The sequence below is a fragment of the Apaloderma vittatum genome, unplaced genomic scaffold (genome assembly GCF_000703405.1).
Source record: "Apaloderma vittatum isolate BGI_N311 unplaced genomic scaffold, ASM70340v1 scaffold34024, whole genome shotgun sequence".
Taxonomy (NCBI): Eukaryota; Metazoa; Chordata; class Aves; order Trogoniformes; family Trogonidae; genus Apaloderma; species Apaloderma vittatum.
Window position 1 is genome coordinate 14,669 of NW_009713913.1, and position 25,732 is coordinate 40,400.

The window sequence follows — 25,732 nt, forward strand, 5'->3', positions numbered from 1 at the left end:
AATTCAGGAAAGAAACTGTAATCAATCAGCGTAACAGAGTCTGAATTTTAAATTGCTCAGAATATTGAGCACTGGAGTTGGGCACAAGTCTGCTTTTGCTGCGTTCTGTGAATTTGGATTCTGACCTCCAAGACAGCAGGAAAAAAATGAAACACAATTGACAAAAGTAGAAGAAAAGCACAAAAAATCCAAATAGATCAGTAACATCACTTAAAAAGCAAATTACATTTTAAGAAACTCCCACTTAAGTCATAAAGTATGCGTGGAGCAATGTACTTAAAGAGATACTTTTTTTTTTTTTTTAAAAAGCGCAGATCTCCGATTTTACCAAGTGATTATTCAGATGAAAATAGTATCGAAGCTTACTTCATAAAAAATCCATCTGTGACACCCTACCTTACAGCCCTCGCAGGCATGCACGCCGTAATGAAATCCGGAGGCCTTGTCGCCGCACACGCGGCACTCGATAGCCATGAGCGAGTTGGAAGACTCCTCGTGAGGTTTGTTGTACAACTGGACTTTTTCTGCGAAATAGGGCGGGGAAGGGGGCTCCAGTTTGATCGCACCTGCACACAGAGAAGATTTAAAGGCTAAACTCAGAGTATAATTAAGTACCTAGAAGAAGAAGCAAGCAATAATCACAAGCAATCGTGGGAAACGCAGCTGGATGTGTGGGGCTGCTTCGTAACACAAAACCAATTGTAAAAAAGGATGGAAAGGGCAGCACGCTGTCGGCAGCTACTTCACAGGCTGAAGTAGGCTAGTCGAGAGGTGGCGACCCTGCCCGTGACAGGGAGGTTGGACTAGATGATCTCTAAGGTCCCTTCCAGCCTAGGCCAGTCTAGGATTCTATGAACCACCTTGGAGAGGCAGACTCTGGAGTGTTTTACGGGCTCAGTTTTCAGTTCTGTAGCATGGAATGACTTGAAGGTATTAAAAGTTTTCAGCCAGAGACCTCATGCTTGAAAGGCCTGACATTTCTCTGGTTGCATCCCTTTAAGGTGTTCACAGCCCCTGCAGGGAGACGAGCTGGAGTTTCTAGTCCAGTCTCAAAGATATTGAAGTGTCTGATTGATCTATACATTGAATAATATATGACTGGATAATAGAATAAGGGCTCTCTCCTGGGGAACACTGTTCAGCTTTGGATGCAGATCATAGACACATTTTCTCTTCTGGAAGTTTCTAATTAAGAGCAATTTGTCATATTGAACAAGCTCAAAGAAGCAAATATGACATCTTTAAATCAGTCGTTGCTGGTCATAGAAGAGAGCTGGGAAATCTGACATAGTAACATTGCGTCAGATCACGCCTCATAAGTGAGGTAACAGACCCCGTATTAATATAAAGTGGATGTTTTTCTTTTCCAGACTGGCTACACTATGCAAACTACACAGTTTTCTTTCCTGCATAAACTAAGAAAAAAAAAAAAGAAAAATTATGTAAGTAAAGATGAAGAGGATTTATCCTGCGTAAACTCTAGTGCACTCCCTAGCTTGTTCTTAAAGTGTTAGGGACATTTCTAATGAAACAAAAGAAAACGGTTACCTGTGACGCGAATGACACCGCCAGCTTCTTAGACCACTTGGAATTTAAAAGTATTAATTATTAATATGCTATGTATGATAGGGCATATTTTAGCATCCAGGATATTTATTCTGCCTTGCGTGTGCAGAGCTTCAAAGGACAATTTACACACAAGACACACGAATAGGACCCTAGAGGTTCCAGAAATAACTGGGGTTCACGTGTTTAATAAAAAGTGTTTAATGTCATTTTAGATACTGGATGACGTTGCCTAACTTCCAGCTGCTGCTCTGGAAGGGGGAAGGTGTACTAAACGTATTCTTTTCTAACTGCCCTGCAAGAATATCTTGTGGACATCTCTGATGCTAGAGGGTTTGGGCAGTTAGGCATCTGAATATTTCTAAATTCTCTTGCTGGTAGTACACTTTCCAGAGAGTGAAGCAAATATGAACAGAAAGGAAATATATATATATATGTAAATAAATAAAAGCATACTTTTGCATTCCTGGAGCTTGATATCGTATTTATAATCAATGTTTGTCTGATCAGTTCTTGCAAGAGGCACATCTTCATAGTGTGGTGAAGAAATGCTTGAAAAATCCACGGTGGTAAATGGCTTTATGTCAAAGGAATGTGTATGATCATCCATCGCAGACAGATCCACGGGGCTAATTCCAAAATTAATGGGCCAAAACGGCATTTCTGTGTCAACCATTGTAATCCCTGAAAAGCAAACAAACAAAAGAAACAGGCATTTTAAAAGCAGCTAGTTATATCTACGGTGAGAGTTCAAGCCCAGACAGAGTGTCACAGCACTTCACTAGTATACTGTACAGAACATTTGGTAAGCGTGCAAACCATTAAAAAAATAAACTAAAAAAAGTGAAATTAAAGCCATAAGTGGAAAAAAAAATTCTCCTTTTTTGACAGATAACACTGACTTTAACTGCACCTCTGAACAGCATGCATATGAATACAATCAGAAGTCTTTAGTTTTGCAAATTCTAATCATTCTTTCCACGTACCTGAAAATATTAAGGTTTTCTACATTAAGAAGAAAAAAAAAAAGGTAGTTGTTATTAAGTAGCGTTGGTTTTCCTCCAGACAACCAGAAATATCTGAAAACTTTAGCCATTCAACTACAGCAGAAGTTTTATCCCAGAGTCTTGAACCCAAGGCTCGAGAAAATTTAATTTATGACTTTCCAAATCCCACATGTCTTTATACGGAGCTTGAAAGTAGCAAAGAAACAAAAAGCTCCAATCTGCAAAGTCTTCAGCGACACAAGTGAATTTAGATTGATACAAAATGGTTTTCCAGGTCCTGACAGGTGAACCAAAATCCATGATTTTGACATATTTCAACCATGACAAGGTTTGTGAGTAACAGCAAGCGTAAAGCACTTGGTGTTTTATAACTAGGGTCTGTCTTTAATTTTCCATGGTTTATAAAAAGAACATTCTAATCCAAAAATAGAATAGATGTTACAGAACTCAAATAACTTGGTCACTTTGGCTGTTTAATTTGGACTTCAGACCCAATGAAGTAAGTGGCCTTTAACCTCTAGATAACAGGAAAATCGAGCTCCTTTGAATCGAATCTCTTGTCACGCTGCCAAAACTCTTGCTGTGATACGAATAGAGTGGAACAGACCTGCTCTATAATTTTGAGATCATCCTTTGTTTCGACACGCCTACAGGGAAGTAAACCAGTGACTGTCCTGGCCAGCGGTGGTGCTGAAGCACCAAGGTTCTAAAGGCTGGCAGTGGTTACAGAGCTCTTGGTCTTTCCTCAGGGAAGTCACCGTCACGCTTCCACCTTTCAGGACTCGTGGCGCGACCCTTTAGTTCTTCTAATTTGGACCCTGGTAACAGAGCTTTTTAGGTATTTTTCTTCTTAAATGTCAGACAGGTAATGAAATTTTCAGAGAGATGCTACTGTGTCCCCTGCTGCCCAACACACACCTTGCCCCCGCAGGACAAAAGCACAGCTCTTTGGGATGGCCACTCCGAGTACTACCCGACGGGCAAAAGGGTAAAGCGAGCGGTGTTTAAGGGCGAGCTGGTGGCAAGGCCAGCCCCTGGCTCAGCCAGCCTTCCCGACGGCTTCAGCCACCGCTGGGGATGAACACCCTCCCCTTACCCTTCCCGAAAGCAAGATCTGCCAACGAGTAAACAGAATTTCTAACTGCCATGAGTAAAAATTATCTGGTGAAAGCCCAGAATACCTTGGTGTTATAATGGGATCTTCCATATACTCATTTTTCTGTTAGCGTGAAGTGCAAATCCCTGTCCATCAACACTGGGAACCGTCTTCTGTAAACAGATTGCCAAACAAAGCGATAAAATGGAACGGGCTCCTTCAGTTTGCAAATCACCATGAGCTAAACAGCAAGTCGAAGCGAGTCTGCATTTCTCTTTGTGACACAGCGAATGGCTGGGATGTTTTTGGCGAATTGGATTCCACAGAAGGTGATTAATTCCATCAAGTCCCTGGAAGGTTGCCACACAGCCTGCGCGTGAAACTCCCTGTGCACAGATATACCCCAGAAGCTAAGAGGGTACGGTAGTGCTTTAGGGGGGAACTTCGGTTCGCAGTCAGCACAGCTACAGTTGGTTTCAGCAAAGGCTACCAATAACGCCAGAGCTGTTGCATGGTAAAAGTATTTCCAGCCTAGAACTGTCATGGTTTAGGTTTTTATTAAGTTTTAGAAGAAGCAAAATAAAAAAAAAGTAAAATAAAAAAGATCAACTTGTGGTTTTAACAATTGCTTAATAGGAAGAATTGTGTTTCATGCATGCTGGCTCTTCCTTACTAATCGAGGTGGGTTTTGTTGTTTTTTTTTCTGTTCATATCACACACACAGTCCATACGCTGGGAATAGAGGAAATAAAAATGCCAAGATTACGCTGAAGAGAAAAACAAGGGATTGTGGGTGCACCTATCAGTTACTACAGGCCACAAAGTAATTCCATTTTATGCTACTCACACTTCTGCTCTAAGGTAATAAAATCTGGAATCAGCACACAATTCTTTGAGCAAAAGCCTATGAACTCCACCCCTTCCAGAGGTTAACATGACTAGTAAAAGCAGTGCTTCTCATCTCCAGGCAACTCAAACTGCTTTACTAAATCATTCTGTTGCAAAAATCGTCTACTTCTAGTTTGGAAAATTCGTTACGTCGTACTATAACTTCCACTAAGATGTCCACAAAGGTACCTCGCACTGATACCAGACACAGCCAGAGAAATGCGGGTGTCTGACGTCTGCTGTTAAAAACAAAGGTTCTGGCACTGTAAAGTGCCTTAAGTAGATAGGACTTACTCCCCGCATAAACAGGTTTGTATGTACACCTGTAACTGCCTTCCTTCCGCTGAAAACTGCCCTTGATGTACCTCTCAGCTGAGGAGGCCTTCGCTCTGTGCCGTTCACAGGCGCTCAAGCTGCGCTTGCAGTGCAAACGGACCCAGGCAGGCCCACGAACATGGAGCTTTTAGTTTCTCTGCAGCTGAGAAACATTTTGCCTCTCAGGCCTCACTTATGGAAAGTACATCTCTGCCCAGGGCTGTAACGTTCTCTGACAGCAGCACCATGGCACAGGACGTGGTGGCGGTTATGCGCACAGGTGTCTACGTGGGGAAAAATGGAGAATGTGGCTGCGACCAAATCTTGGCTTTCTTAATTGCTCTAGAAAACAAAGCACATTCTGCGCTGCTTACTGTGATGGCTGTGCAAAGATGTGGTAAAAGGTTATTTTCTTACTGCATTTTATGAGAAGAAAATGAGTAAAATATTTGATTACGTGCATATTTCTGATCTGTTTGGTTTAAAAAAGAAGAGAAAAAAAGCAAAAGAAAAGCAGCAATGTGACCCAATGTACAGATATACCAATCAATAGCTATTTTTCAAAGGTGCCAGTAAATTCAAAGTTGCTAAAGGAACCTTGAAGATGTCAGCATGATAGATTCTGTACTGTAAGAATATCTAAGGTCAAATCAATCACAAGACAGCTGGTCTGTGCTTCCTTTCTCTATTTCTCAATAACAAGACCCATGTTATGGCATTCTTTCATCCAGCTAAGCAGCTAGGTGTCAATGATCCCCCATTAGTATTACTCAGAAACACTTCTGAACTATGAGAACTTTCAGGCTTGCTCAGGTTTTTGGATATAAAAAAATCAAAGCATTTCATTACAGTTTTAAAGTTTGAATCTTTACATATGACTGCTAAGCCTTAGTGAAATTATGGACATCCTCTTCAATAAAATTTACTATTACACTGGAAACAAAATCAATGTCACTGTTCAGTTTTAATTTATATTATAAACACCAGAACAAAAACCTTTCATGTGCTAGTTTTATTCTTGCGTTATCGAAAGCTAAAATGTGAAAACTCTGCCCTGTTTAAGAGTTAATTCACAAATATTTCTGTTTTGCATGGAATTTTACCTGATTCCAAAGCTGTGTATCTTGTCTTTTTCCCTCCCCATAAACGCCAACGTTTCCCTTTGTGAAAAAAATACTTAACCACAGACTTCTCACAGCTTTCTAAAAACAACTCATCAAAACATCCAAAGCATAACTCCAATCAACAGACTGCTCTGGGATTCTTTCCTAAAACTTATATATGCTCATATGAGGTTCAGGCAATAAACAAAAATAACTAACACTGGCGAAAAAGATTGTCATATGCAAAAATCCTTCTCGGCCAGCAGAAGACTACACAGAATAAAGTCAGATGAATATGCTTTAACATTTAATCACCAAACCATCCAGAAGTGAAAGAAAGAAGGCTCGTAAGACACCATTAAGCGCTGAGATATGAAACTAGTTGTTCTAACTAACTGCCTTTAGTTGCATTTGATCTCACACAGCCAACTGCTAACTATTAACTCCAGGAAGGAGAAGGAGGTACGTGGACTCCTGTGACACAGCACAGCGACAGGGGACAGTTCCTTAAGCTGGCGCCGCTGGTGGCAGTGACCACCATCACCAAGTTGCTCCACTCAGTAGCAACTGCAAATAGAATTGCTTTCCAATTCCTAAGAATTTTTGTGTTAGGAAAGCGTAAAATGGAACAGAAGAGACTGCCCTGGTATGAAAAACATCTTGGATCACAAGCTGCTCTTTACCACAAACACTACCTGTGCTCAGGTAACCTGAAAGGCCTGTTGCACTACATTCTGGACACGCTCTTTCCAGACAAAACTACCAAAAAGTGACCCTCGAGGTATTTAATGAAGCAACCAGAACATCCTAACCTCATGCGAGTTACAGAAAATCAGTGGAAAAAAATAGTTAAAGCCTCTCAGCTTTGAAACAGTGCAAAAATCAAGGCAATGGTATGATTACACTGCATGCACGGCTATAAATATGGAAAAATATATATATGATGTAAATATTTGGGTTGTGTTTTGTTTTTTCTTTTTTTTTTTAATTAAAACATATTTCATAGTATAGTTTGAATTTCGTCTCATGTATAAATGTGTCAGAGTTTGTTGAGTAAACTCCTACACATGTGCTACGGAACCCAGTGGGACTTTTTTTTGATTTGATTGAAGCAGGCTGAGACTCTCCCTGAAGTAACGCCGTTCTGTAAGTTGGGTAAGACCACACCACCACTCCTAGGTTTTAAGAAGTTAGAGATGGTGAAGGGTCAGCTTGATACCCCCATACATTTAATTTATTTACCTAGTTAAGAGAACAATAAAATATTTTATGTGTGCCTTGCAAAGGTGCATCTACTCTAAGCGACAGCCCCACATCCTGAATTCAAGACCTTTGTTGGTCTTTTAGAAGAGAATTCTGCAAAAAGACTATAAGAAAGGAAGTCTCGTGATAAAACAATTGCATCTCCCTTTCAATAACTCCGTTCTCTCATTGCCTCTGACACAGAAATTCGATGTGGCAATGGACAAGCAGGTCAAGCCAACATTTTCCTCAGTTCTGTTGTCATGCCCAGCTGTGAGGCACAGGGTCTAGTGACAGAGTGTGCTCAGCAAGTGATTAACTGGTGCTTCTGGAAGGCAGAGACGGGCATCAATTCCAGTGACACTTGGAAAAACGGTATCACTTTGTCCCACTCATTGTTCTTCTGGTTATGTAGAGAAAATCACATCATCTTGCTGCATTTATTTCTTCCTGGAGGTAAAATTAAGATGCTATTATTTAGGTTTTGTCTCAGTTCTCTACATAGCCAGCGAAAGAATATTATCTTCCCTCGCCCCCATTCTCTGTGCTATCATTAAAACTGCAATCTTCTTCAGCAAGGACGGTAGGAGTCTACAAATTTTTAACATTCCTGATATGCTGGAGTACAAGGAAGCTTTAAGTTTACTTTAAGCCTTTAAGAGATGGTTTCATCAGTCATGAACATGATCTGTTTTTCATTCATAGTACCTGTCATTATAATAGACTTTATCTCATGGGCAACATTTGTCTAAAATAAAGGTAATTTTGTTTGGGATGAAGTATGTGATTTTTTTCTGTATTTCAAACAGTGACTCAAAGCTCTTGGACAACGTTCATTTCAAACATTAAAACAACTGCTGTACAGTCTGCAGGTTCTTAATCTCACAACCAGCCCATAAGTAGGATCCGTACTGCTTTGTGTTCTGTTGCTGCAGGGTCAGCAGAGGGAGCACAATGTAACTGAAAAAAAAAAAAAATCTCTTTCCAGGAACTCTTCTGACACAATCAGGGATGCTCTTAAACAAACAAACAAGAAAAAAACGTAAATTAAAAAAGCCTTGTTGGCCGATACCCTCAATTCAGCATTTGACAAAATCAGCGAGCTTCAAACTGCAGCAAGTAAACCAAAGGAACAGCAAAAAGCTGCTTTAAAAATTCCATTACAGAATTTTGCAGTTACGTTTGCATTACCAAGAAGCTGAAATAATAAGGATTTTTCTTCTTTTTACACGTGCATGTGTTCAAAACATTGGTATCATTCGGGGCAGAAATTGTTTCGGTTATGTGACGACGCATGCACTGAACAGCAATCTCTCGGTAGAACATAAATAGTTACCCAAAGCAGCCTTTGTGCAAGCAAATTGCACATTGAAACCACTAGGACTGTGGGCAAAGGACCCAGGCTTACTTAGGCAACTGGCAGAGTAAGTACTGCAGGTCTTCGTACTGTAAATCCAAATGGGTTTTGAAAACTCAGGATTGCCTTCCAGCATTCCTACCCTAGAACTGCGTATTGTAGGGGGAACAAAAGTCCTGCTGCTGCACCTTGGAGTCGAGCACGCTCCTGCGTGTACCGCTGTCTCAGCAGACCCACTATTTCTCTTTTCAAGTATGGATTTATCTGAAAATATTTAGAGGAATGAAAACTGAGCTCACTGCAGAATGAAAGACCAAACCTTTTATGGCTATGTTTCAGTTAGAGACCTCTAAACTAAAACTCCTCACCCCCTCTAATTCACCTGTAAACCCAAAGAAAACATCTAACATCTTCTAGCAAATGTTGAGTGTCAAAATCAGCTCCATAATAACAAGTAATTTAGTGAAGAAGTAAGATCACAGGTGTTTCGGTGCGCTGCTTTTAACCTCAGCCTGGGCTGAGATAAAGCACAAAATCAAGACAAGGGATGACATTTTCTTCTCTGTTCCTCAGATCCAGCCCTCAAGCCCAGAAATGAACACGGCCATTAGGAAAGACAACACCAAAACGATGCAACACAGACAAAATCCTTTCGAAAGAATGGGAATAAACGTTCCAGATAAAAACAACCCTCAGTGCTTCTGGACAAAATGATTTTGTTCCCATTTTGGAGGAGGAGGGATGTACTGCTGTCGTGGTACGGTACAGCCAACAGGGGCACCCCAGGGGTTAACCGCTGAGTGGGAGGGGGGTGAGCTTGTGAAAGTCTGCTCTTACAGTCCTCTGCACCAACTGTGGAATCAGCACAGGACCACAACTCTGACGGCAAACAGAAAAAGCAGTAAGCTAGGGCTGAGCGGAACGTTGAGGGGGCGCCAACAAACCAGGTGCTCCCAGGAACATCTGGAAACCCCGCCACGAGACACAAGCGTCACGTCGCTGCCCTGCAAACCGTGGAGGAGTGTTGGAGGCTGGACACCTTCAGAACCGGGCTGAGAAACCCGAGTGATGCCCTGTGCAAGGCGTGCAGAGGGCAGCCAAAAGCCAACCCGCTCATCCTCTCAGCAAGGCTGCCCATAAAACATCAGGAGAAAGCTGGGAAACGGTGTAAATCGAGACACTCAAAAAGGCCCAGAAGCAAGCAACTCATAAATTGGTAGGAAATGCATTTTGTTCCTATAACTCAATTGTAACTGCAAGCTGTGATGACTAAAAGTACAGCCCATAACATCCTCTGCAATGTTTAGGATGTAGCTGTAATAAAAAGCAGAAAAAAAAGCCCACTCAGGGAATAATAGAGCTGTTTAAAATATATTTTCTATTCTATGCCTATAGAATTCACACAAAACAGTAAACAGCCTGGGTTTGTATTTGAAATAGCAGCATTTTATCCCCTTACAGCAACATAAACCATTGTAAATATAAATTCAAATGAGAAACAAGCTCAAAAATGCAACAGGCTACTCGGATACGCTGCGAATTCTAGCGTCCTATTTTAATTATTTAAAGTAGGGTTTGTTGAATTTGGATACTGGATAGATATAAATGAAACTTGAAGCCATTCCAGGGTACAAAAGAAATTAATTGCGAGGCTGTGCTCAACAGCGTAGGTAGAAATTGAGAAATGTGGGCAATGGAAGTGAGCTGTGCAAGAAATACTGATTTATACACCTGAGGATCTTCACAGAGAGATGGCTAGCTCAGACTGCAGAGGAACAGCGTTTCAGAACCACGGGGAACGTAACTACACAACTCTGGACACGACATGGTGCTGGGCTCCAGGTGGTAACAGACTGGCCACAAGGAGATATGAAGCGTTCGACTCCTGTCCCAGGACCGACAAGCCACCCAGCTGGAGAGATCTTTCCTGCCCTGTTAACTCATGTTCAAAGTCTGGGGGAAAGGACTTGCAAACTGTTCTTTGAAATACCTGAGCAAGAAAACTTCAGTTTTCGAGTTAGCAGCTGCAATCCATGCTTTGTGAGGTGCCACGTATTGAAACTAAAATTATTCCTCATGAAAGACTTGTCTTCCATGGCTTTATGTTCAAAAATGCCTTAAAAAATACCTCCCACTCTTCAAAATAGAAATGATTGTTATTTCATTCTGTTGAATATAAAAAAACCCCACCCTCAGAAGAACCAAAAACGGCAAAATAAGGTGTCAGCTGATCGCTAACATAAAAAGTAGAATAAATATCTACAGAATTCTAATGGGCAAAGACCATGTATTGGCATTTGCAGTATGCCTGCTCGCCTCAACAGAGCTCACGTCCCGATCATTTTGGTTTTGAGGGATTCGAGGAAACAAGGAAGAAACAACATGTCTCCAACTTGCACTGGCACTTTGTAAACCTGTCTCATGATACAAGGCGTGGGTGTTCCTCTCTGTGAATCACCGTGACTTCAACAGGGATCCTGATGGATCGGCCGTGAATCACGCTCCTCCTGGTAAGCAGCAGCAGCTGCTCCTTCAGCCAGCCCTTTGCCCGCCTCGGGGACAGCACAACGGCTCCATGGGTCAGGCTCCCAAGGAGCCGGCCCGCTCGGGTCGTGGAAGTGGCCTCGGAGGCCAAAGCAAGTCATTGATGTTTAAATACCCAAAGCAAGTCAGTGATGTTTAAATGCCCGAAGGCCGGCTGCGTCGGGCGGCCAGACAGTCACCTCGATTCCACTGACGGAGCGTTAGCCTTCTCAGAACTGTGCACGGCTCCAAGACTTGACGTTTTATTAACTTGCATTTATTGCTTTTTGCATATTATTAGGAATTTGTATTTCTTTTTACTGATATTTTACTTCTGTTCCACAGGTCTAGCGACAGTACAGGAAATATATATAATTCAGAGAATTCAGATTTGTGCAGCTGCAATTACGCTATTTATCTATTTGGCACTGACTTGGCATGAGAGAACAACCTGCTTCCAGATTCTTTAAAACTGGATTCTTGCTGTGCTAAATGAACTGAAGAACACAGTGTTTCAGAAATCTTTCCATACATCCCAAAGATGTAGTGTCATATAATTTTTAATGAATTGAAAAATAAAATGTCATATCATACAACAGATAAACAAAAAGAAACATTATCAAAGAGACAAGAAATCTTTCCCTCCTCAGAGCTTTCAGTCAGGTTTTTAAGGTCAGTGCATGCCATTAAAGATATTTTAAGAGAAAATTACACATTTAGAAGTTTCATATGCAGACGTAGGCACAACCTGTGACAATGCTTTCAGATGTCCAACTCATTTTGAAGTCAAAAGAAAGTTTTGGAGCTTCAACAGAAATTCAGTGTTTGGGCCACAGTTCAGCAAAACTCTCATTTACGTGCTTCATTTTGAATGCCGTGTTATTGCTGAGGGTATTTAAGCACCTGCTTCAAGTTAAGCCCTTTGAAAAACCTCAGTTTCTGGCTAAGGAAGGACTTCTTCAGCTCGGGGCTATAATGAAGTCACATTATACACACGTCTACACACTAAGAAACCCAACTATGTTTAATACAGATCCACAAGAAATTAGGTTTTCATAAAATGCCACGTTTTCTGTGTAAAATTACTCTTTCTCACTAACCACGGTGACAAGAGTGTTCAGACTTAATAAGATAAACTCACAGCGATGAGGAAACACCAGCTGCGATGTATGCTTCAGTATGAAGCCTTCAAGCACAGCAGCGATGCCAGCGAGTAAGTGCATCCTGTGCTCATATATGATTCGTAACAGGAAAATTTGCAAATTCCTCGGTGGCTCCACAAGCCTCGCTGAGCTTAGTGAAGGTTGAAGCACGTAGTGTGGCCAAACGCCCCAGCAGAGACGTGTAAGCACTAGGCAACCTTACGCTCCGGAGCTCATTTGGTTTCATTAGGTCACTATCTCTGTGCCTTTTCATGTATTTTAATACACTAACTCTGCTCTTTAAAAATGCTGCTTAGTCCAGAATTATCAATTAAGGTACTGACTGAGCAGGAAATTGTAGAATAGATGATGGATTCGAATCTGAATACAAAGTTTGTTTTTGAGATGTTAATCAATAGTAAATGTTGCATATTAGGTGCACAGTATGGAGTTGTTTCTTTTTCTTCTAAGACATCTTGGGTGTGATAACTTTTATACTAACACTGACAAATTTTGATAATATTAATACTTAAATAACCACATTAAGCTCTCTCAGTCCGCTTCGTAGTAGTAGAGAGTTTACCGAGATCTTTTTACAGATGCTGCTGGTAAGGAGCTTGGGACTTTTTTCTTTCCTCAGACTCTGTCATGTCAGGGCTTTTTAGTGTTCACAAGACAGTACACTTAAGTGTCGTTTCCAAGGATGAGCTAATAAGGCACACAACTATAACAGGGTAAAATATACTCATTAATATCCTAAATGCACTTCCCTGCCATGGCAGAGTACTGAATGCTCCCACAGGAAAAGGAGGAGGAACAAATGCAAAATGAGTTTAAACTCATGCCTTGAATTAAATCCCACTTTTAAAGGTTTTCCCGGCAGTCAAATACATTGCAAATTATTCATAAAAATGTTTCTCTCGTATCAGGATGAGATGTTTCCATCACAAAGCTGCCATCTTCTAAAATACTAAAACCGTAAAATGTATTTTAATGGAGTAAATCCATATGTAGGGCCCATATAATTTGATAGAGCAGTACTTTTTATTTAGTATCACTTAAAATATTTTAACCTGTTGGACAATCACTAAATCCTAAAAGTTCAAAAGCACCATGTTGCAAAACGTACTCATTATTAAACATGCTTTGTGCATTAAATACAGAAAATGCTTCAGAATAACAGGGAACACACTTTCCTCTACGTAATTTTTCTTAGATATAATTATATACACGTTTCTGATATATGCTGAGTAGAAGATAATATCCTGTGTATGTGTGTGTGTGCGTAAGCCTCTAAACTCTGCCAGGTCAAGCTGCTTCAAACACATCAAAGCTTGAGAAAACAGATAACCAGCACCCACGAGGGTTTAACATCTAGCACTCTCCTCTTCTAGATGCCCCCTCCCCAATTCATCCAAAATATGTTCAGATTCGGGGTGGAACACAGTTATTTACACACTGTTACGGCAGTGTATTTTCATTAGCTGCTGAAACTCTTCTCTCAGACCCTTCCAAACTCCGAAGGGCGATACCCGCAGCACCTCCCAGCGCGCTGCTGCCCAGCGAGCGCAGGGGGCCCCGCTCTTCGCCCGTCGGAATCGTTGCCATTGCTCCAAGAAAGTAAAGACCAGGCAAAACAGAACGGGTCCCCAGCTGGGGTGATACGTTCCAGCAGGCTTTGTGCCAGACATCAGTAAGAGTACTGGACTGAAACAATTTAACGATAAAGACACATGAACTTTTGCACACCGATCATCGGTTGCACAAATCAAACTCTTTCATCTTTTAAATTAGCAAAAAAAAAAAAAGAAAAAGAAAAAAGAAAAATTAACCTTCTCAACTGTATGAACTGAGCAGCATATAACCTGCTCAGCCACTTTTCAGCAAAAGCAACCTCTTGTCATCTGACTACTGTACTTTTGACCCTCCAGAATATTCCCAGCTAAAACACGTTAACATGTTTTTACATGTGATTCAATAATCGTTGTTCTCAATACTCTAGGATACTTATCACATATTTAGATCAATGTTGTCTGCATCTCATGTGCTCCATCTTTCTAAATATTAGTTTTTCCAGATAGCTTTAAACCTATCCCATCAAAGTGACTTCAGGCTGCCTACATGAGGAGAGCAGAATCGGGTCACACGCAGGGTAAGCTCGCTTCTGAAACCAGAATTGCAATATTGTGCAATGTTGTGAGAAGTATTTAATGAACACCACTAAAGTAATTACAAATTGCACTCTAAATTTAAGTTACCTTGAACTGTTCCACTTCTGAATCTTCTGTTGGACAAGAGCATCAAGAGAATCTTCCCCATTCTTACTTTTGGGGGGTCAGTATAAAATGCAACATAACATAATACTCTCCATTTTATCCAGGGAGGAAAATAGGTGGAAACTTTCTGAAGGAAGTTTAGTACTGAAAACTCTCATGAGGGCTAGATAGAAAATAGTAATTTTAAAGCCTGCCTATGACTAAATAATAGCAATGTGAGGAAAAGAATACTGAAGTATCAACTATAAAAACTCAGCACTAAGTTAGCACCAGTTTATCTGCTTTCTTGTTACTGTATTTCTTGCTTTCAACAGAAATACCATGAATTTCATTGAGGTTTCTCTATCTGATACACTTCAGAAAAACTTCTGGCACACTGGAACTTAAATCTATAGTAATTACTGACCAGAAAAATAAAAAATACAAAAAGAAAATCACAACTTCTTGAATAAACAGAGCCCAGGATCAGAGTTCTTCTGAAACAGATACCAAGAAGCTCTCGAACAGAACTGTATTATCTTGAGTTCTAAACTAAATCAAATGGGTTAAAATTATAAGTTTATGGGCAAACAATTTCCCCAGCAAACTCTAAACAGTCCTGGAGGTCAGTCTCTACATCAGACAAATCAAACTATTCTCAGTTACGTCATTTCTGTTCCCACCATCTAATGCCAATTAACAAAACTCCCCTTAACGCTCAAAAAGAAAGTATCAGGATACATGTGTCCGATGATGGATGATCGGAGCAACACTATGTGGTAATTCCCAAGAGGGCGCACGCTCAGCTGTCAAACAGGGTTATTTCAGCTGCCTGGCACCCACCCCTCAGTAGTTTTCTGATAAAAGGTCCCCCCTTAACAATTTTTTCTCAGAACTTGACACACGTCTTTGGGAACAGCACAGAATTTGACAGAGATATTTAACTCTATTATAAATGTACTTTTCAAGGGGAAAAAAACCCAATCCAAGATACCTTAAGAATATGGAAGTAACTTACTAAAACCACAATGGGTAAGAGCTGTTTGAACCTGAACAAAAAGATTAATCCTCTCCCCTCCAGTCCCTTGATAAGAAAAAGGAAGACAAAATATTTGTGGGGAAGGAACAAGATTTCATCTTCTATTTCATTTCAAAATTATTAATGCACTTTGAATAATATCTTAAATATAACCTGGATAATGATACGTTAATGCAGAATTCTACAAAGTCTCAACTTTGTTACGGACACATAAACTTATTAAAAAATAGAGTAAGAGATCTGACAAGGTTTGGATTTTACAATGTGCATGAAAATTGAAAGGAAATAATTTCTTGGATTATATTTTCTGTTATTAATACCCTAAGAAGATGCCTGCTATGACTTGGCCCTACTTCTGTCACACTTCTTACTCTTAAGTTAAACTTTTTCCAGCGCGTCCATTGAAATTGCCTCTCTTTCCACATGATGGAATAATAAACATTTTTACCTGCCAGTGTATGGAGAACTATTTCACACAACTCACTTTTTCCTTCATGTGACCTGTCCATCTCTGCTGCATCTCCTGTAAGTGTCATTCCGTTCATCCAGCCAGCAGAGTATATTGATATTAAGTTTTAAGCAAACATATCTGTCTGGCACCAAATAGCCCTCGTTCAGCGGTTCCACGGCTTTTCCTACTGTTCTTAGCTTCTGCAATAAACTAACACTTGAAAAACTGTGTTTTGTATTACTCTTCAGCGATAGTGTCCACACATCGCGAGTCTCACTCTTGCAACACACTTGGATGCTCCAAGTCAGCAGAGTTTTGGTCCGCGCAGTGACTGTACAAATCATTCTATTAAAGGAAGATGGAAACTAGCGCTGCTATTTTTGACAAGAAATGTTCAAGAGTTAAAATGACATCATTTTAAGACACCAAACAGAAAGCAGAGTATCCACAGATAACAGCAGTTTACTTTTAGGAAAAAGTTAGTACAGAATACTTTCAGAATTTTGTTATTTTTAACACCTAATGCTAAACAAGTGCTTTGACAACTAATGCTAATGAGTGATGGTTGCACACGTGTTGTTTTCAGCTATAGAGAATCTACCCAGGCTTGACTAAATCAGTAAAGACTCTGATGGCACTCTGTGATTTGAGTTGTCTGTTGGCTCCAAGCTAGCAAACGCCTGCGTGCCCCAGTCACCCCCATCTGTACGGATTTCAGATTCTATGCAGCTCTGCCTAGGAGGCTGACAATTGCCTGCAGAGACTCCAGCTCCTGCAAACTCGCCTGCTCTCTTCCAAAATACGAACTGCCAGTCTGCTTCTATCTTTGACAGCATTTGCTAGCTTCAGCTGAGGAGAAAAGTGCATCATCAAGCTCTGACTCTGTGGCACTAAGATTAATAATTATAGGGTTATGCAACATTAACAATAGTGGTACGGGCAAAGCAGCGCTGTTAAAATTTAACAGCATCAAAGAGAGGGGAAGACAGAGATTGAGAAAATTTCAGTTCCTTCTCTGTCATGTGTTCTTGTCGTCATCTTGTTTTTTCTATATTTAAAATGCTTTAAGAATTTCTTCTGCAAGTAATCTAAGAGGACGGCTAACAGCAAATCGTTTGGTTTCAGGCCATGACACATCCATGTATACACCACAATTCAAGACAAAAATGTAACTTCTTGGATATTTTTCCAGAACAATTATTGAGATGGAGTAATTTAGCATACTGAAAAATATAATAAAATTTACTTTCTGGAAAGTGGTTTTTTTGAACAATTACATGCAACTACATTTCTTTAATCTAAACGTGCATGTCGTTTTATGTACAAACCACAAATTATACACTGGAATTTTGCCCATATAGTTTCGGCTACTTGATAATTTGATTGCTTTATTTTCAAACCAGGTGTTCACCGTTAACTTGGACAGAACACCAATAGTTAACCCTGCAATAAATTACATTGTCATGCTCCATTATCCTTTTAAGGAAATTCATTTTCTAGGCAAGCAAGTTTAGTGTGAGGAACTAGAAGTTATTACTCTTGACTTTTTGTAACCCCTCTCAAGCAGGCTTCTGAACAACTAAATATCACGTGGCTCTGACACACACTGGGGCTAAGTTACGGTGATTTTACTGTTCTAACTGGATATTTTTTTAATTGCTAAACAAAGCCCAATAGATTGCAAATTTCTATATGCTGAATTTGAAGCGTGATCACAAGACAGATGGTTGATTCCTTCAAAGATGCAGTCGTATTTAAAAAAGATGATGCCAAAATACAATCGAGATATGCAAAAATTAAACTCTTAAGGGACATCTGGATTATACCCAGTGCACCGTTCGGTTCCACAGAGCTGGGCAGCAGAGCTCTGTTCCACAGAGCTGGGCATTCATGGTGAGTGCAAAACTCCTGCTTAAACTTTGTGGACCACCTCTAATCCAAGAGAACCAGAGAGGTTTTCGACAGCAAACTCCTTCCCACACCCCGTGCTTCCTGCCCTTCGCGTAACAGGGTGTGAGCATCTGTTCTAAACCTTACTACTGCACTTAGTCCAAAATAAGAAATTATTTTGCAGCTGCTTAGGTGACCCTTCACCAACAGCCATTTAGAGGGAGATGACAAGGATGAAAATAAGGACAACTACAATCTAATTCCCACCTCAACTGGGAGAGCTTGGAAATTTAGAACATGGTTTTCATCTCTCTTCTTTGATTTCTCCTGTTAATACATCATCACAAAATAGGTTAAGCAGCAAACTGTTTGCAAAGCAGAAACTGGTTTTCATTGAGTTACAGGAAGACAGCGTTCCCCTCACAGCTTCATGCAGGCACACCTTTCCCACGAAAGGACGGGCTTGTAAAGCGTGTGTGGCACACTGTGTAAAACCAATGCAAGTAGAAAATGGTCTCTCCTGTGTTTTGTGCCTTCCTAAACTGTTTCAGGTGCGAGCTGGCACCTGACTTGCTTCATTGGAACGACGGAATATTTTGTACAGCTGACATAATATGCTCAGTGAGTCAGACAAGATAATTTGGGCTCCTTTAGAACCAACTGTAGAATTTCTGTCCGTTTACTGAATTTCCCTTTTGCAGGCCAGCGATGTGTTTTCAGATGATCAATATCCTCAGACGTTCTGAGAAAGTCATTGGTCTATAATCTTAGGTTAGGGAAAAAGAGTAAAAGCTATTGATTCCGAGAGGATAATAACGTATAAACCGATCATTAAATAGCTTCCTCACGAGAACAACGAAAGCAGAACAAACTGTCGATCCCTTATGTTTGTCAGATACAAGGCCCTCAGGTTATCAATGGGCTGTGTCCTGTGAATGGCAGAGCCCAACTGGATCCCGTATCTTGCCAGTTGTATCTTTATTTTACTATTTGTTCTCGGATGTTAAGAGCACTACTGGAAGCCGTTCAAAAGTACATTGTTGGAAAATTGTTAATGCCCTAGTCATACAATGTCATTTTGAAGCTCCCTGGGAATTTAGATGTGCACAGCTTATTAGGATATGACCTTTCCCTTGATTTTTTATTTTAGGATCAAGTTAACATGAAATTTCCCCAGTGGGAGTTGCTGTGTTTCCTTCACAGATAAGGAAAAGAGCAACGGCAGCTCCGCATAGAGACAACTTTCATACATTTCTACAGTACAGACAGCGCTGTGGGCTTGACAGACATCCAGTGCATTCCTAGAGGTTGAGAGGAAAGTCATGCGGTACGTTAACTAAAAAAAACCCCAGGAATATAACAAAGGTATCGCCCTGCATCTTTCACCTACTTTTTTTTGTTTATTATCTTTTTTTTTTCCAATGTCATTCGAGATGAAACTCTGAGGAATTTTAAGGCCTATGGACTCCCTGCATTCAGAGGTAGCACTGGTTAGGAGATAATGGCTTGTGTCTGGACCATATTCCTATTCCTTCGGGTGAGCAATTGCTACCTCTACAACACTCTTTTTTCTTCACGATGCAGATCCTGTCTCACAAATTCACACACTTGAGCATTTCCATGCTTATTATATCAGTGCATTTTTTCCTGGGATCTCCTGAAGCTGATCTGAAAGCAGGAGGCTGAAAAAATCAGTTCTCAAAGTTTTCCAGTGTGACAGGTATTAAAAATGGCCAACAAAAATAACACCTCAGGTTCCTTGGTGCTCAGTGACAGGTTATTCTGGAGGCTGATTCAGAACAGCTGAAGAAATCTCTTGCTCTAAGTTATTCTGGTTTATATTGTATTATTTTATACTGTATTTATTATACTATATATACTTACATATAGCAAATATTTTTAACAGTTTAAGAAAAGTATGGAAGACTCAGCCCTTATCTCACCATATCAACAAAGCCCACAGAGCTAATTATTTAAATAATTAGAAGGCAGATGGTGATGCTTATATTGGAACATTTTCAAATGATCAAGACTGCAATAACTGACAACTTGTAATAAGTTCTTATTCAGAAGAGAATAATTATCCCACTGAAAGTAATATAAGAGAGTCAATAAAGAGATGGCTAAAAAGAATTAAATATTTTGCTTTTTGGATATTCAGGGTAAAAGCTTTATGCATGAAACCTTTGCTACACAAACAACATTTTTGCTCAACTACAGATATTGAAAGACGAAAAAGACCGAGTGAAGCAGTCTGCCAACTTACTACTGTAGGTGGGCAGTGTGTATATAATGTTTCTATAATGATGCCACATTATAATATAAAGTAATGCAGTGGATTATAAATTCATCACCACCAGATTTGAACGTCACTGCAATGACATGGCCAGCAGATCCACACCAAGAGTCAAATGATTTCTAAACCAGCTTCAGCCAACTTTACAAGTTTCCTCCCTCTGCAGTTCTTCTCATCGCAGTAATGCACACCGTCTACAGTACTTTGGCCATTAAAAAAAATAAATTAAAAAAAATCAACCCCCAAAATCAGGCTCTTTACATTTTCCTGCGACAGCTGTTAACAGGGGGATGTCCCCATCAGTTCAATTTGCATTTCCAGAAACAGCCCTTCCTCTTTCAATGACTGACAAGCGATAGGGGTTTACTACTCTAACAAGCCAGTAGCAGCCAGCCTTAAACCAATTTAGATTATAGGCAGGCAGCGGGAGTTAATCTGCAATTGGTCCGCAGCTAGTCTGCCTCTCCTGGCTAAGTACAAAGTCATTCCCTACTTCGCCGGTGACAGACCTCTGTGAAACTCGTACCTGACAGAGAAGCAAACAAATCCAAGCTGATAGGATTTACTGCGTATCGCTGCAGAGTACACCGATGTGATATAGACTGAACACTTCTGCAAACAAATCCACCAAGATTCTAGACGAATGCTGATAATACAGAAGGAAAAAAAAATTACAAGCGGAATGCTATGAACTTACAGGAAGAGAACACTGGGCTAACATCACTTCTCACGGGCACGCTGGAAAGGTGATTCAACAGAAATCGTCTCTCTCTTCCTACCCCGGTGCCACAGACTCTCGGCGCAGATGCACAGTGCAAGCACTAAAAGTTTATTTACAGAGGGCAGGACTGAATGGTTCATGTGAACACATTCAGACCATGATAAAGAGCTCTGTCTCCCATTAGTAATTTAAAGAATTGTGATTTGGTACTCCCAACACACCTATAATTGAATTCCTCAGTCATAAAATCATTGGTGCCAAACAATTTCTGATATCTTTTATCAAGCCTATTTTTTCTTGTCATTTGTTAACATATATCTTATGGAACTTTTCTTCTTTTTATAGATACAGTTGCTTTAGTTATAAATTAACCCCAGAATTTAGTCTCCCAGAGGCCACAAACTGATTTTTCATCCTCTTGAAAAAGTTTCAGGCTACATGAATTTATGATTTGGAACTATTTTGACTAACGGTGGCTTAAATGCAGAGGAAGAGAAATTTCCAGACTTACAAAGAAATTAAGCATAAACTGAAAACGTTGAGATGCTTTTCCATGCCTCTCGCTCTGGAAGCCATGATTAATTTACCAAAAAGGCACTGGATTTGCCTGGGGAGTTTTTGGTGCTTCTGTTCCTTGCAGTAATATTAACTAAGATACAGCCGCATTCTGAAAAGTCTTTTTAGAAAGTTCCATATTTCTGTTGCTCCTAAAGATGGCCAGCACAGCCCAAAGGTATATGGAAGAGATGAATATGTAGACTGTACTGCAATTTGAACCCTACTATAAAACCACCAGTATTCTTTTTAACAGATTGATTCAAATAATGACCATTAAACTACTACTTTTTCATCTGATAAATGTAATTTACATACAAGGCTCGTGATATTCACTGTTTCCTAATGCATGTCTTTGTTGGTCTCTCTCTGCACCCCCAATAGTTTTGGGAAACATGGGCTTGCTTCAGCCAGCACTGACTACAGCACTGAGGAGTTTTAATACAATATGCCTACATTGTCCTTAGTGTCACCACTGAAAGAGCAACAGTTTGAGCTCACGCTGCAATAAATATCAGGAAATTCACATGAAAAAATTCTTAGAAGACATATCCATAGGAAACTAAATTGATTGTACTGCGCAAAGAACAATTGAAGGGCAGAATGATTCTTTTTAACAACCAGGAAAATAAACACCTTCTGTGCCACTCTTACCTTCCTTGCAAATCATTTCACTTTGAAAAAATTGATTTGACATAAACAAAGCAGGTGTCAGTTTTTACGGTTTAATTCCTGGTTTAGCTCACATCTTCCAAGGTGGAGCAAATCTGAAAAAAAAAGTGCCTTCAAGATTCGGAAAACAGGAAATGATCTTAGGGAACTCTGCTCTTCTGGATCCCTCTGCCTGAGCCAGCTTCACCTGGCTGTGGGGCACCCAACAGGGCACTGACTTTGTCCAGCGTGGGGTGGGTTAAAAAGGACACCGGCTTGCTTTTAAAAAAATTACCTTTAAAATTCCTCTTTAAGAACAGCAAAATCAATAATTTTCATGCAGTGCTTTCTCCCATCTCTAGTCTTCCATATTGAAGACAATATCCTTGAAAAGGGAAACGGAACTTCCATCTCCACACGCTGTTTCTGAGATTGCCTGTCAGTTATTTGAAGATAAAATACTAAAACTTTTGTCTTTCTTTGTGCTCCAGGTTTCTGATTTGTCATGTTTTCATCACTAAGTTAGCGCCTCCTCCTCTGGAAAAATGTTGTAACTTACTCTGTATTTCTATGTGAGTGCTTCACCTGTTTAATTACCTGGTGTAGGTTCTCTGTGTCTTTGTTAAGTCTTAACAGGCCATGGTATGTTCTGCTCCTTTAATTCAATGAGTAGTGACACAGCTGAAAGGATCCGAACAGTCAAAATATTTATCAACTTTCACAACAGAAATGAGGTTTAAAATAGTGGCCACATTGTCAAATAGCTCTTAAATCTTGAAGTCTTAAACCACATGTTCATCTGTTTAAATTTTACAATTTGGTGCTTTTTATTTAATTAAATTAAAAAAAAAAATCCATGACCTGTTTGTTGATGCTAATTAGAGAAAATCAGTCAGTCTGACCTGGCCCTAACATTCATTTGTAATCCCATTCACATCAATGAGATGGTGAGCTTAAAGGTCAGATTTGCACTGACTACCCTGAAGGATCAGAACCATAAAGTTATACCCAAGTATAACCATCTCCTCTCACACCTTGTGTACACATTTCATAGCTGTGTTTGCACTGCGTGCTTTCACTTGAGCCAAAAGGAATTTTCAGAGCAAACAAGTTGTAATGTATTCTTTGAAGGCAAGTTACAATGTTAGTTATCCGTAGTTCTTGGAACATACAGTAGGATAGTAAAAATTTCAAAATATTCTTCTTATTTTTCAGAGCAATGACTTACCAGCACCTGCTCAGGACAGACACATAAATAGAGAATTTTGCCATCATGCAACATAAGCTCCAATAACAACCTGACACTTCACCGGGAGTCACAAAAAAATTTTGTCAGTATTTGCAAAAATGTGGGGCTTTATGTTACGTGTCCTTGTATTTATTTATATGACAGCCAAATGGACAAATAACACAGACTAAACCAAGTTACATACAGATTTTTTTGTCATAAAATGCCAGCCATCTACAGCCTCTGCCAGACATAAAACTTCCATTTCTTGCTTGTGTGCCATAAGCTTTCAAACTTACAAAGATCTAAGTTACACAGCATTAATTTTTTAGAGCTAAAAATCTGTGAATGGAACTCTAAGCGCAGCTCATCTTGGTCCACAGGAAAACTTAGAAAGAAATCCCGACAAATCCGAGAGGCATCTAATCTCACTCAGTTCCAGGTATATGAATCAAGAGCACCAGGACTCTCACTCTGGCCATCCTTATTTCACTGCCATTATCAAACTCTCTTAATCATCAGAACTGGGTGGCAAGACCTAAACGGCCTCTCGCAAATGGTCCACAGCCCACGCTAATGCCCAAAGTATTTCGGGAATGGTTCTTGGTTGGCTGAGCTGAAACCAGAGCAGGGACAATTCTCAGAATATTTAACAATCCCGTTCCCGAGCCGGTGCCCCAGTCCCAGCGCTCATTAATTTGCTAGCCCAGATCTAGCCTTTGAGATCAATTACACTGCTCCAAGAAGCATCAGCTTTTCCCCCAAATGTGGTCCCGCTTGCTGCCTGCAAGCCTGCAATGGAGGCAGTAGGTAGTAGTTAAGTAGTAGGTACTCTTAGCTTTCAGGAGGGGGAAGCACACAACTCTGAAGGTGTTTGGCATCAGTGTGAATGTGAACAAGCCTCTGTAACTCTTAGAAACCTCACCAAACAGTATCTCCTTTGTACACTGTTTTCTGAGCACTAACCGAACTATTTTCTCCGAACTTGCACTTCATTTCAGTGAAATATTTGATTTGTGCAAAAAAACCCTCACAAACACCTGTAGAGATAGGAGACTCTAAGATACAGGTTACATTCTCAATACTCAGACAAATCAAGTAAAGACTACCAAAGTCCTCTATTGACATCTAATAGAGCATCTACCTTTGCGTCACGTGAAAACAGAAGAAACATTTTGCTGCTTCACAAGGCCACGACGTAACAATGGCAATACCATGGCAAACTGGCAGCAGCTTACTATTCATCTTCTGCTCTGAGAACAGGTCACAGCATCCCGCACACAACGGACACCTCAAAATCAGCCCCGGCTTCTAGGAGCTAAAATAATCCACGGGCCCTGTGGTTGTAGAAGAAAACTGATTGTTCTTCAGATGGGCTGACAGCATCAAAGGGCATAAGGGAACCTGTACGAATAACGGCTCCGAGAAGATGAAGGGAAGAAAATCCTACAGGATCTGTCAGCACCTCTTTCCAGTGTGACATTCAGCTCTGCAGTAGGTTTTCCAATTTTTTGTCTCCAATTTAAATTTCTGAAATTCTTATTCAGAGCATACTTTCTTTGAGGAGTTACACAGCAGTTTATATTAGGTACTGGAACGAGAGAACAGAGCTATTTCGTATTTCGCCTACATCGTCTTTATTTAATCTCCATATTCATAGCTAAACGAGCACTCTGTCACTCTTACCATTTGGAACTCCAAAGAATTCCTTTCCCCTACGGGGTGACTGCCAGGTATAATTACTACATTCATTAGCCTTTCCTGGAGTAATTCTCAGGAAAGTGGCAACCATACCCGCATCAACTTCTTCCTTCTCGCTTTTTTCCTGCTTTGCTTCCAGGATAGTCACAGAATGTCAGGGGTTGGAAGGGACCTCCGAAGATCACCTAGTCCAGCCCCCCTGCCAGAGCAGGATCACCTACAGTAGATCGCACAGGAACACACCGCCCACTAGAGTTTCTCTCTACTTTGTCTCTGCCCTTACACTGGGACTCAAACCTCACCTCAGACTTCTTCCTCCCTCTATTTGTCCTTCACAACACAGATTTGGGGAGGGAAGGGAGAGGTGGTCCTGCTGCCTCTCGCTGTCTCCACATCTACCCATTTGTCGTGGGTTTGGTTTTGCTTTGTTCCAATTTAAATCCGTTCTTTCTGACATTATAAGGAGATACATGACACAGTTATTTCATCAGTGACAACAAAAGAGTTACCCTCCTGTACAAGGGTCAAGCTTCAGCAGAAATTTAAAATTGCCACATGCTGGATAACGTTGTGCTGTGCCTTCCTGTCAGCGGCTGGGGGAGGAGACAGGAATCTGTTGCACAGCCTGCGTCAGAGAATGTAGTCACACTACAGTATATCAAATTTAGTGTATGCACAAGTTATTGTTATTCTAAACTTACCTCAG

The 25,732-nt window shown here is 40.4% G+C and overlaps 1 protein-coding gene across 1 annotated transcript in view; it reads right to left on the bottom strand.

Moving 5' to 3' along the window:
• PPARG (peroxisome proliferator-activated receptor gamma) overlaps window positions 1-13,847 on the bottom strand; it is a gene marked incomplete at its 3' end in the record, with an annotated part of 28,228 nt that extends 14,381 nt beyond the window's left edge. The window contains exons 1-3 of the mRNA XM_009868543.1: window positions 13,772-13,847; window positions 2,023-2,250; window positions 397-566 (exon numbers count right to left, since the gene is read on the bottom strand). Coding sequence (XP_009866845.1) covers window positions 397-566; window positions 2,023-2,250; window positions 13,772-13,847 — 474 coding nt within the window. The remainder of the gene's footprint in view (window positions 1-396; window positions 567-2,022; window positions 2,251-13,771) is intronic.
• Between the last annotated feature and the right edge of the window lie 11,885 nt (window positions 13,848-25,732).